At 50.9% G+C, this 12,964-nt stretch overlaps 3 protein-coding genes across 3 annotated transcripts; 2 read left to right on the top strand and 1 right to left on the bottom strand.

Annotated features, from left to right (window-relative positions):
• Positions 1-162: 162 nt before the first annotated feature.
• Tmem88 (transmembrane protein 88) lies at positions 163-1,203 on the top strand. The gene is made up of 2 exons (XM_028869443.2): positions 163-443; positions 573-1,203. Exons 1-2 carry the CDS (start codon positions 234-236, stop codon positions 840-842), a joined length of 480 nt encoding a protein of 159 aa, XP_028725276.1. The 5' UTR covers positions 163-233; the 3' UTR covers positions 843-1,203.
• Positions 1,204-1,768: 565 nt separating this feature from the next.
• Naa38 (N-alpha-acetyltransferase 38, NatC auxiliary subunit) lies at positions 1,769-2,893 on the bottom strand. The gene is made up of 3 exons (XM_028869444.2): positions 2,462-2,893; positions 2,079-2,262; positions 1,769-1,929 (listed from the first exon to the last, which is right to left on the bottom strand). The coding sequence occupies exons 1-3, from the start codon at positions 2,540-2,542 to the stop codon at positions 1,817-1,819; spliced, it is 378 nt and encodes a 125-aa protein (XP_028725277.1). The 5' UTR covers positions 2,543-2,893; the 3' UTR covers positions 1,769-1,816.
• Positions 2,894-2,972: 79 nt separating this feature from the next.
• On the top strand, positions 2,973-4,609 carry LOC114693165 (cytochrome b5 domain-containing protein 1). Its single transcript, XM_028869442.2, has 4 exons — positions 2,973-3,275; positions 3,348-3,424; positions 3,562-3,780; positions 4,349-4,609. The coding sequence occupies exons 1-4, from the start codon at positions 3,116-3,118 to the stop codon at positions 4,577-4,579; spliced, it is 687 nt and encodes a 228-aa protein (XP_028725275.1). The 5' UTR covers positions 2,973-3,115; the 3' UTR covers positions 4,580-4,609.
• Positions 4,610-12,964: the final 8,355 nt, after the last annotated feature.

Here is a 12,964-nt window from a genome sequence, read left to right as displayed (position 1 = left end):
TTGATGGCTCCATATGGGGGGGGGGCGGAGGGAGACCCCGGCGGCGGCGAGCCCCTCCCCGGGGGCGCCTGTGGAATGTCCAGAGCCACGGTCTGCTCCTTGGGATGAGGATGCCTAATCCTGGAGCTGCATTCCAGGATAAGGTGGTTGGGGGTGGGGAGAGGCTGCCCCGGGGGAGGGGCAGGAAAGGGCTATAAGGGCCGCAGCCTTGCGGGGCGGGAACCAGCCAGGCCATGGCGGAGGTCCCGGGAGCCCAACGCTCGGTTCTCGCTGGCAGCCCAGAGCCCCGGGATCCCCTGGATTGCTGGGCCTGTGCGGTGCTCGTGACGGCCCAGAACCTGCTGGTGGCGGTCTTCAATCTTCTCCTGCTGGCACTGGTCCTGGGGACCATCTTGCTTCCCGCTGTCACCATGTTGGGCTTCGGCTTTCTCTGCCACTCCCAGGTAAGCATGGGGCCCGAGGGGTGGAGATGTTGGGGTGTCTTTGAGCCACAACCTCCGGACCTGGGCTGTTTCCCTCTGGGGCAGAGAGTGGTCCAGGGAGCTCGAGTCTGATGTCTCTTATCTGCACAGTTCCTGCGCTCCCAGGCACCCCCTTGCACCGCCCATCTGCGGGACCCAGGCTTCACCGCCCTGCTGGTCACTGGATTCCTGCTGCTGGTGCCGCTGCTGGTGCTTGCCCTGGCCACCTACCGCCGTCTCTGCCTGCGCCTGCGCCTGGCCGACTGCCTAGTACCCTACAGCCGAGCCCTCTACAGGCGCCGGCGCATCCCACAGCCGAAGCAAATCCCGGCCTCACCGGGGTCCCGGGCTGTTCCCACACCGGGAAAGGTCTGGGTTTGAGGTGCGTTGAGTCAAGAATTCTGTCCATTGTCCTCCTGGTCACGAAGGGACTTGAAGCAAGCCCAGGGCTATTCTGCCCTGTCCTGCTCCTTACCACTGCCCGAGTCAGGTCCTAGCATCCCTTGGACGGCACAGCATCACCTGTGGACTCAATGCTGGCGAAAATCCCCATGCCCCAGAAAATCTCATGGAATCCTGAACCTCTGGGCTGGACCCTGCACGTTTTCCTTCCCTCTCCTAGCGTAAATAGGAGATCTGGACCTTGTGACTTCCTTTGCTGGTGCAGCTCTAATATTTGCGAGACTGAGGGACAGGGCTAGAGAAGAAACCATCACAAATAATAAAGAATTTATGAAATGGATGTGCTCTGTGAGTACCGCGGCGGCGTATACACACACAGTCGTCCCTGCCCAGGGCTCAGGAGTGGGAAACACATCCCTCAGACTCCAAACCGGCAGACAGAGCATCCTTCAGCATCCTGCCTTTGCCTTATCGCATCGGCCCGTTCTTCCTGGTTAGACCCCAGAGTTCTGACCCTGACCCCAAAGTCACTTCTCCATTAATAGCTCAGAGGGGGCCTCGCTTCGGCTGCCTACCCAGCTCCCCTTGGGGACCCGAGCCCGTTCTCTGACCCCAGCTTAAAGGAACTAAGTGTTGCCAGGCCGGGGTGGGGAAACAATGGGTCTTCCGGAGCAGGATGACACCCCCTCCCGCTACAATCTGCAGCAGCGGCGTGGGAGGGAAGATGGAGGGGCCCACCCTAGAGCCTGTTGCTTTAAAACTCATAACACGAGGGAGGCTCTGGTACTCCTGGGCATCAGGCAGAAGGGGCGGGTTGAGAAAGCTCCTGAACTCAGATAAACCTCCTCTCGAGGGTGGGGTGTGCTATCCCGGCCCCGGCCCCGGCCCTCCACACAGACACCGGCCACTTTGATCATAGGCTTTAATGGTCTCGAAGAGAAGTACGATTGTGGTCAGAGATACGGGGCCCCCGCCAGGCTCTCCCTTTGGACTTCAATAGAAACGATGTGGTGTCCTGGAACCATGGCCAGACCCAGCACACGGGGTTCCCCCGCAGAAAATGAATCTGGAGAAAAAAAAAAAAAAAAAAAGTCAAAGCATCAGAACGGCAGGCAAGCATCGGTCTCGCCCCCCGGAAAATGAGGGGTGCAGTGAGGCCCGCAAGAGGAAATGCCTCGCGTTAGGTTTACGCCGCATTCCCGAGGTGACACTGACCGGACGGCTTGAGGAACTCCTGCGCAGAGCCCAGGATGACATTACAGTCGCGGTCGGTGCACAGGAAGCAGCCGACTAGCGTCCTCCCATCGGTCATACGAATACGCATGGTCTTGTTGAGCAGCGCTTCCAGCTGCTGCCGGGCACGCGCAGCCGGCGAGTCCTCCTGTTCGCCGTCAGAGTCCTGCTAGGGGCAGGACACGAACTCAGGCGCGCGCGGAGCACGCCCGCAGGACCACAGCTCCCAGCAGCCCGCGCGGCACCGCCTGGAGCCCGGGGGCTGCTGGGAACTGTAGTTCTCTTTTCTGCCCTCGCCACCCCCTTCCCCTCTCCGCCCGCTGTCGTGCCCAGGCTGCTCCTCCAGAACCCGAGCCCACGCTAACCCCGGCGCTGGAGCTGCTCTGACGCCGACTGCAGCAGCCGTTCTCCTCGCGTAGCAGCATGGTTGGCCCAGCTCCGGCCATTGGCCCCGGGACCGCCTTTGGGCCTTAAACTTCCTGAGAGCGTTTTTTGGGTCGGGGTATTCAGATCTCGCGAGTGCTCCCAAGCGCTTCCCTTCCGTGAGATCCCAACTCCTCCGCGTCTTCGGTTCCGCCACTCCAGAGATCTCGCGAGACTTTATTTCAGCCCGGGCTCACGGATGCCGACTCGGCTGTTATAAGAATATCGCGAGAACTTTACCTGGAATTTGAAAATGTTTTCTGTTCTGGTCCTCCCCACCGTCCTTCCCTGTTACTCCTAAGTAACTCATGTAGTCTAGACTCCGTTATCACCCGGGGCGCCTTCATCTTCTCTAAGGACCGATTCAACAACGTGCGCGGCGCCGGAATCAAGGATATGCTTCCGGTGGACAGCTCAGGCCCCGCCCCGCCGACGCGGTGTTTAGCTTCGGCGGACGGTGGCCGGAGGAGGACAATGGTTTCCATGTTAGCGACACACGCACTCCGGGTGGCTCTGGAACCTGGTAGTTTGTTAAGAGAGTGCCGAGGAGCGAGGAAGCAGCCGAGGGAGCCGGTGCGCCTTCGAGAACGGGGGCCATGCCGCGCCGGGGCCTCGTGGCGGGGCCGGACTTTGAGTATTTTCACCGTCGGTATTTCACGCCGTCCGAAGTAGCGGAACACAACCAGCCCGAAGACCTTTGGGTGTCTTACCTGGGCTATGTGTACAATCTGACGCCCCTGGCGCAGGCGTTTAAAGGTAAGGGCATGGCCGGGGAGCTGGCTTCGGCTCCTGGGTGGCCGGCCTTTGACGGCCTCCGCTCCTTCTCAGGGGACCTGCTGCTGAAGCCCATCCTAGAAGTTGCAGGCCAGGACATTAGCCACTGGTTTGATCCAAAGACGAGAGATGTGAGTTCTGTTGGAATGTGGGCTTGGTGGAAGTGACGCCGGAGAGCGGGGATAGGGGAGGGGGGACGGCGGGTTAAGAACCAGAACCCGACCAAGTGATGGCTCCTGTCATCCTCTCTCAACCCCTGCTTTTCAAGATTCGCAAGCACATAGATCCGATGACTGGTTGCTTGAGATACCGCACCCCGCGGGGCCGCTTCGTGCACGTCCCACCTCCTCTGCCTCGCTCAGACTGGGCCAATGATTTCGGGAAGCCCTGGTGGAAGGGGTCGACTTACCAGGTGGGGCGGCTGTCTGCCAAGACCCGGAATATCCGTATTATTAACACTCTTACGTCGCAGGAGCACACACTGCAGGTGAGATGTGGTGCCTGGGGACAGGCTAGTGGGAACCAGAAATCATTTCTGGGAGCTATGTTTTCTTCCTGTCACATTGTTATGAACAGGAAAGCAAATGACCCGGGTTCCCAGGGTTGGAAATTTTAGAAGTATGTTTGGATTACAGCTACCAGCCTCCTTCATAGGTCCAGGCCAGCATCTTAGTGATAGAGGTCCATGGGAAGGCGCCTGTGCTGTTATAGACAGCAATTGAACTCTTAGTCTACTCAACGGCAGGTGGGAGGCACTGGCTCTGTGGAGCCATTTGTTAGAAGTGATAGGACTCTGGTGTCTTTATTGTATGCTGGAGCCTCAGCTTTACTTCTCTGGGACCATGGGGTGCCTGAAGGTTGCTATCTGCTCATGGAGACACTCTGATCCAAGCTCTGTCGTTTTGGGGTACTGATTCACTTCTGGTATTCTCCCCAGTTTCCTTAGAGCAAATCCTAAAGGATCTAGACACAAGGGGCCTTCTCCTGGCCTTTGGGGAGTGTGTGTGTTATGTTCCACACAGAATTCTAGAGGTGACTACTTTTGTGTTCTTTAGGTGGGGGCTCTGGAATCAATGTGGGAAATCCTACACCGCTATCTCCCGTATAATGCACATGCTGCCAGCTACACATGGAAATATGATGGGAAGAATCTGAACATGGATCATACCCTGGAAGAAAACGGGATCCGGGATGAAGAAGAAGAGTTTGATGCTCTTAATATGGATGCTACACTTCACACCCCTGCAGTACTGCTCTACTTCAATGATGACCTCACAGAGTTGTAGGAAAGGAGATGTATGTGCATGTGGACTCAAGTTATATTTGAGTTTGCCTTTCTATGCTTTGAGGAAAAGAGGTGTGGGTCTGTGGGGCTGGGCCTAGACACCTGTTGCCCTCTGGGAACTGGCCTATGGTTCTTGTGCCTTTCTGAAATGTAAAGGCTCTTATCCCTAGCTCCTCTATGATTTGCTCAGAGCATATGAGTGGGGATACTAGAAGAGAATTAATCCCTAGAATTGATAGGAAGAGACCTAGGGTCTTTCAGTTTGGAGTGTGTAGAGGAGGTCGAGTCCAGGCAGAACTCTTTGATAGTAAGAGAAAGACACAGGGATGAAGGGATGGAAGAGATTTTTTGGTAAAAGTGAGAATGAGAAGTTTGCAGGAAGATGGGATTTACAAAGACAGGATCTGGAAATTCCTATCACCAGCTATGTTTGGTTGGTTGGTTGGTTGGTTGCCTTTCTAAAGGTGTTTAGCAGTTGACACCCCAGGAAAAGTGAATGACTGTTAGTCAGTTCAGGATAGAAATTATGCTAAGAGTTTTATGCTTTTTAATACAGCTATCCTATAAGGTGACTACTGGTAATGCTATTTCACAGACAGTTCCTTAGGAGTTTGGAAAGCACATTAGTTAGTAACCTAAGAGCACCACAGTGCAAACCCAAGCCTGCCCAACTTGGAAAGCCAGGCTCTTTTCAGTGTGAAGGCTCATTCTCAGTGGCTTCACCTAACACTTTTTTAGAATATTTTTTAAAGATTTACTTTATGTATATGGTGCTCTTCCTGCGTGTACATTGCATCTATACCTGCAGGCCAGAAGAGGGCACCAGATCTCATTATAGATGGCTGCGAGGCACCATGTGGTTGCTAGGAATTGAACTCAGGTCCTCTGGAAGAGCAGTCAGTGCTCTTAACGCCTGAGCCATCTCTGCCCCCTCACCTAACAGTTCTGATGGCTGCTATCAAACCATGTGTTTGGAATGTGAGCTTGTCCTGGGCTTGTTGGGGGGGGGGGAATGTAACCTATTGTGTAGTCGACATGCACTGTTTGAAGGGAGTTCACTAGCAGAGCACTCTAGGGACAGAGGCTGCTGCTTTATTAATATTATAGCAAGATTTCTGACTGACTCCAGGAAAAACCAGAATGGAGAAAGGGCCTGTAGATCAGACGTCGTAGTGAGGGACCTGGAGGGCCACTTTCTTCTTCCTTTGACATTTACAGAAGGCAAGGGAGACAGGGTTGACTTTCTAAGCTGGTGACTCTGAAAGACAGCCGCTAAGGGAGGTAGAAACTCTCCTGGTGATTGGCTAATTTAGTTCCCTGTATCCCTAGCAGGGGAGGGGAATTAAGAAAAACTGATAAATTGAGCCAGGCATGGTGGCTTTAATCCCAGCACTGGGGAGACAGAGGCAGGCAGAAATCTATGAGTTTGAGGCTAGCCTGGTCTACAAAGTTAGTTCTAGGACAGCCAGAGCTGTTACACAGAAGACCTCTGTCTTGAAAAAACAAAAACGAAAAGAATGAGATTAGCAGACTTCCCCGTGGCATCAGGCAAAAATAAATCAAGGACAGTGCCTCTTCCCAGCCTCAGCCTGAGGTTCCAGTGGAGGGTAATGTGACCTCCATGAGACATGGGGTGGGCTGCATTGTTTTCTGAGAGGGTGACTATGGGAAGCATGAACAAAGGTGGGAGCAACCCCCTTGGTTTCGGTGGTTTCTGATTTCAGGAATAATGACCTCACGTAGCCCCATGCAGTCTGAAAATCCATACGTTGTTTGGATCCATCCATCAGATGTTTAGTCAGCTCTGAACTGATCTTACGTGTATTCTTGTTTGTTTTCCTAAGCCCTAAACTATTTGAGAACCAAAGCCATGTTGTTCCTCCCATGGCATCCTCAGGGCATGCACTTCTGGGATGAGCTCATTTTGCCCAAACTTGTCTCTCTTCCAGAGCATCCTATTCGTACTTTTACCTGGGATGGGCTCTCACTCTATAGCCCTGGCTGGCCAGGAACTCAGCTCCCCACCACACGCCTCTACTTTCCACCTCGATTATCCTAAATATTCCTTTGATTTTCCTTTCTTTTTTAATCCCACCCTCCCGAGTTAAGTTTTCTTAGCACTGTGCATTTTCCAGTGTTCTGATTATCACTAGAAAACAATGGAGAGCCAGGCGGTGGTGGCACATGCCTTTAATCCCAGCACTTGGGAGGCAGAGCCAGGCGGATCTCTCTGAGTTTGAGGCCAGCCTGGGCTACCAAGTGAGTTCCAGGAAAGGCGTAAAGCTACACAGAGAAACCCTGTCTCAAGGAAAAAAAAAAAAGAAAAGAAAGGAAAGAAAACAATGGAGAATGGATGAAAATGACTGGCTGGCCGCTAGATTGTAAGCTCATAAGGGCAGAAATCTCATTCACTGCTGTATTCTCATTACCGAGCACATAGCAATAAATAAATGATGAATATGATGAATGAACTCAGATGTCAAGGAATTCATCTGGAACAACTATTAGGTGTGACATAGTGTCCTGAAGGCAAAGCGGGACTAAGAGATGGTAGGATGCCTGGCCTATGCCCCGGTCTCCACCCGAACAGGTTTTTGTTGTTGCTTTGAGCCAAGACTCAAAATGACTCTGCAGACTCTGGCACCAGACACAGTTGGGGGTAATCCACCTGTGATTCCCCCTGTGGCCACCAGGTGGCTCTAATGACTAAAGAGTCAGGGAGAGAGGCGATGCAAAACCCAACTTCAAAGAAATTAGAAAGGAACCCCAGCAGTGGTAATGGACACATGTTAGGCATTACATGTCTGTAATCCTAGCACCTGGGAGGCAGCGGCAGGAGGATCTCTGTGAGTTCGAGACCAGCCTGGGCTACAGAGTGAATTCCAGGAAAGGCGCAAAACTACACAGAGAAACCCTGTCTCAAAAAGCAAAACAAACAAACAGAATTGAAAGGGTATGAGGGATTGATAGTGGGGAAGTCAGGGGAGGGTCGTGGGAAGGACAGCCAAGGCTACACGGAGAAACCCTGTCTCATAAATAAATAATAAGGAAGTCACTGATGGGGCTGGAGAGCTGGCTCCGTGGTTAAGAGCACTGAGTGCTCTTGTAGAGGACCAGGATTCCATTCTTAGCACCCACACGGTGACCGACAACCATCTGTAAGTCTAGTTCTAGGGATCCCACACCAGTCTCCAGCACTGCACGCGCAGGCAAAGCATTTGTGCGCGCACACACACACGCACATGCACACCTCAAAGTTCATTTATGGGATGAGATGAGTGGGGGTGTGTAGAGCTCAGGATGGAGTTCAGTGGTAGAGCATCTGTCAGGGGTGGGTGTGTATGGGGTGAGGTTTAGCGTTTAGGAATGAGGAAACTTCACATCTTGTTTTGTGATGTGGCTAGATTTAGTCCCTGTAGCTAGAGTTTCCCTGCCTGGCCCACTGTCAGGACAAATCTCTGTCACCCGCCAGTCCCACAGCCACTCAGACCCAACCAAGTAAACACAGAGACTTATTTTGCTTACAAACTGTATGGCCGTGGCAGGCTGCTTGCTAACTGTTCTTATAGCTTAAATTAATCCACTTCCACAAATCTATACCTTGCCACACAGCTTGTGGCTTACCGGCATCTTTTCACGCTTCTTGTCAGGGTGGCGGCTGGCAGTGACTCCTTTTGCCTTCCTGTTCTTTCTTTTCTCCTCTCTGTTAGTCCTGCCTATACTTCCTGCCTAGCCACGGTCAATCAGGTTTTATTTATTGGCCAATCAGAGCAACTTGCCATACAGACCATCCCCCAGCACAGCCAAGTGCAGACCATCTCAGACACCTGCACTCAGGCCCATGGTCCTAATCATCCTCTATGCGGACCTGCTGGGTAAAGCCACGAGGAACCTGAGAACGGGCTCCCACAGGACATACAGAACATCCCACAGCAGGTTCCCTTTAACCCTCACAGGGGAGGGGAATAAACCTTGTGTGATAAGCAGACTTCCCTGTGGCAACAGGCAAAAATGAATCAAGGAGTGTATCTTCCCAGCTGCCGCCTCGGGCTCCAGCGTAGGGTAATGTGACCTCCATGAGACACTGGGTGGGCTGAAGTACTGAGTGTGCAGTTTTGGAGATGGTCTCACTATGCAGTCCAGGCTGGCGTCAAACTCCCAATCCTCCTGTCTCAGCTTCCTGAGTGCTGGCATTGCAGGAGTGTGCCACTATGCCCAGTGACCTAGGTCTCTACTGCTGTGACAGACACCGTGACCAAAGGCAACCCGGGAGGAAAGGGTTTCTTTCAGCCTACAGTTGTTGTCCATCATGAAGGGAAGCAGGGCAGGAACTCAAGGCTAGAGCCTGGAGGTGGGAGCTAAAGCAGAGGCCGTGGAGAGCGGGGCTTACTGACTTGCTTCTCGAGTTTTGTTAAGCCTGCTTGTTTTTTGTTCGTTCGTTCGTTTGTTTGTTTGTTTTGTTTTTCCAAGACAAGGTTTCTCTGTGTAGCCCTGGTTGTCCTGGAACTCATTCTGTAGCCCAGCCTGGCCTCAAATTCACAGAGATCCACCTGCCTCTGCCTCCTGAGTGCTGGGATTAAAGGCGTGCGCCACCATCACCCAGAAGCCTGCTTTTTTATACAACTCAGGACCACTGGTCCAGGGTGGCACGTCCAATGGACTGGGGCTTCCAACATCATTCATTTTAGATGCCCCATAGACTTGCCTATTGGCATTTTCTTTTTTTTCTTATGAATATTTTTATTTTATAATTAATTTAATTTCACATATCAGCCACGGATTCCCCTGTCCTCCTTCTTCTCACCCCCAACCTTCCCCACCAATCCACCCCCCATTCCCACCTCCTCCAAGGCAAGGTCTCCCCTGGGGAGTCAGCCCAGCCTGGTGGATTCAGTTGAGGCAGGTCCAGTCCCCTCCTCCCTGCACCAAGGCTGAGCAAAGTGTCTCAGCATAGGCCCTAGGTTTTCTAAACTCGGGCTCCTTTTCCTTGATAATTCCAGCTTGTGTCAAGATGGCAAAACCACTACGACACCAGCAAGTCCTCACCATCCCAGAAGTGCACAGGACGCTGATGTGAGAAGTGAGGGGACCCTTAAAGTGGTGACAGGGATAATGTAGACAGTCAAGTTTTAGTCATTTATTAATGTTTGTTACTTGTTTTGTTAGAGGCTTCCCAGTAGCTGCCATCTTGTCCTAAGACTAGATATTTGACATGAGGCCTATGTGACAAATCTTCAAGCTGAGGTCTAGAAAGCAAACAGAACATGGTGTAGGGTACAAGTCCTTCTGCGTGAGTGATTGTGTGTGCTGGAAGGAGATGGGGTGGAGGACACAGTTTTAGAATGGCTGACCTCAGTACCACAGCGGCATCACAGGACTCAGATGGCATCTTCTACAGACCGGCTCCCATACACCTCACTGGGGACAAGAAGCTTATGTTCCTTGAGGTAAAATACCAATTGTTGTATAGAAAAGATTTCTACCTCATGGCAAGTCACCTGGACATCTTGAAACTTTCTAAATGTGTGTGTGTGTGTGTGTGTGTGTGTGCAATTTCCACCAGATTCCCCAAAGAGCCCAAACCCCTGCCTACATAGTTACACTCATGTAAAAAGAACAAAACTTTAAAAACCTCAAACGTAACGAACAGGCAGCCTGGCACCAGTAATGCTCTATGTCAACCCATATCACATTCCTTCTGTTCCCATGGCAGAAATTTCAAAGTGTTACTCTCTGGAGTTAATGACTGGTCTGAAGTATTTCACTGCTATCCTAGAGTATTTGGCCTGGCTGTGTCTTACAGCTGAAGAGTGTGTCTAGCTCTTTTATGCTGGAGACTATATAGCCCCAGCCACGACATCTGGGTAAGAGTGCACACAGTTGTGTTGTTATTAGGAGGAAAGACACTTTATGATAGGTCAGCAAGAGGGCAGGGTGAGTGCAAGAAAGCAGTGTCTGAAACAAATGATCCAATGGTCCTTGTCTTGGAGATGAGAACTTCAGTGTTCAAAATACAAACAGATATGGAAAACATTGGATATGGATATTTTAGGCACATGGGAAACACTCTAAAATAAAGCTGGTGTGTGGGTAAGTGAGGGGAGGCCATTAAAGGGGACAGGGATAAAGCAGACAGATGAGGAACAAGATGTTAGTCCGCTAGAATCATGTCTCTTCCTTGCCTGGCGTAGCGCCATCTAGTGGCCTCTGAGAGCACAGCAGTCCCCAATCATTCCTGTATCACCAGTAACCATATAATGCCTGACATGGGATTTAACAAATAAATGCTTATTTCAAGAGTGAACAGTGAACGGGGATGAAGAGATGGCTCATCAGTTTAGAGAAATTGTTGCTCTTGCAGAGGACCCCGGTTCAATTCCCAGTATCTGCACGGTAGTTCACAACCATCTATAATTCCAGCTCCAGGGTACTTGATGCCCTCTTCAGGCCTCTGAGGGTGCCAGGCACACAGGTGGTGTACGCACACACATGCAGACAAAACACTCATACACATAAAGTAAATCAAAGCGTTAAAAAAAAGAATGAAGTTACACACAACTCCCACTTTTAAGTCCGTGTGAACCCAAGTCAAGGGTCCCTTTCTAGCTAATCTCCACCTCTGAGATCTGGACGGTGATGTGCTCCAGTGACTGTCCCGAACCTTTCACCGAGCCGCAGGGAAGACGACATGCTTGGACTTGCCAGGCTAAAGGGGTAAACTTCCATCCTAACACACCACAGGGTTTGGCCGCACGTGACAGAGCTGTCTGTTCCAGTTAGTGACAGAGGCTTCATTTTATCCACATAACCAGAGGTCTGCAGTTAGCGAGGCCCTGATCCCACTGGACCAGCAGCGTCCGAGTCCTCTCCCCTCTAATCCTCATGCTCGTCGACTTTCTGGCTGCTCGGGCAGCGGGGACAGCAGAAAGGACAGTACCTGCTTCAAGAAGGCACAACATGTCAACATTTTTACCGGACCTTTGGTTTGGAGTTTTGTTGTTTTGTTTGTTTATTTGTTTTTCTTCTTTGTTTTTGAGACAGGGTCTCACTGTGTAGCCCTGGCTGGCCTGGAGCTCTCTACGTAGACCAGGCTGGCCTTGGACTCAGAGACCCTCTCAACTATGCTTCCAGCTCGGCCATTAGACTAGGTTGTATTTATGGGAAATGAATGACATTGCGCAGGGACAAAGGATTCTGGGACAGTACCTATGACACCCCAAACCAAAGAACAGACACTGGATAGGAACCAATGAAATCTTCCATTCACCAACAGTGTAAAATGTGCTATGTATCCATTTGTTAACACAGTTAACTGCACTCTGTGTCTAGTTCCAGGTATTCAAGGTTATAACAATGAATGAGAAAACATTCCCACTTTATTTGGGTTTACACTCTAGTGGTGTGAATAAGTAGAAAGGATCGTTTGTCTTTTTTAAAATTGTATTACACTTTTATTTATCTGTGTAATAATCTGTGCCTCGGCACAGCTGTGGGTTTGCACACGTAACATCACACACGTGCAGGAGGGGGGCACCTGCATGTGGGTCCCGGGGATCGCGGCAGGTCCTCGGACTCGGCAGCATGTGCCTTAACTGGTAAGCCATCTCACCAGTCCACAAAAGATCACCGGAGAGTTTTGTCTTGCTTTTTTGAGATAGAGTCTTACGTAGCCCAGCCTGGCCCTGAACTTATTATGAGACTGAAGCAGGGCTTGAACCCCCGATCCTTTGGCCTCCCCCTCTCCCACAGCTCAGGGCTAGATTATAGGTGTGAGCCATAATCATCGAGACAGAACTAAAGTTATATTATATATGCATACATGTACACACGCATGAGAACAATTTACTTGCACATTTATCTCTGCATTTAATAACATTATGCTCTCAATAAACAAGAGGTAGGTACAACTTTTTTCATTTGTTTTTTTGAGACAGGGTCTCACTGTGTAGCCCTGGCTGGCTTGGAATTCTCTGTGGTAAAGTCTGGTAAAGGTGTGTGCTATCACACCTTCCAATATTTAATTTATACAATGAAAAGGCATTGAGGCACTGAGATGTAAGTAACTTTTCAAAGGCCATACAACTAACCGGCTGCCAGAGCTGGGCTTGGAACCAAAACAGTTGTGCTCCATCCCTAGACCTCTGGGAGTGGTACCACCCACTGCATGGCAAACACAGGATGCTGTCCACTTAGCTGCTGCTTCTAACAAACCATCCCTAGATGGGGTACCTTATCAACCTCCATTACTCACTTTGCTAAGAGGTCTGCAATTCGGCAGAATTAGGCAGGATAGCACATTTCTATATCCAGATATATGAACTAGGTGGATGTCTGGAAGCTGGAGGATCCATTTTCTTAATTTTGTATTCAGTGCTGTGGCATTGAA

The sequence above is a fragment of the Peromyscus leucopus genome, chromosome 8b (assembly GCF_004664715.2).
Source record: "Peromyscus leucopus breed LL Stock chromosome 8b, UCI_PerLeu_2.1, whole genome shotgun sequence".
Classification (NCBI taxonomy): domain Eukaryota; kingdom Metazoa; phylum Chordata; class Mammalia; order Rodentia; family Cricetidae; genus Peromyscus; species Peromyscus leucopus.
This window is presented reverse-complemented; position numbering and strand designations above follow the sequence as displayed.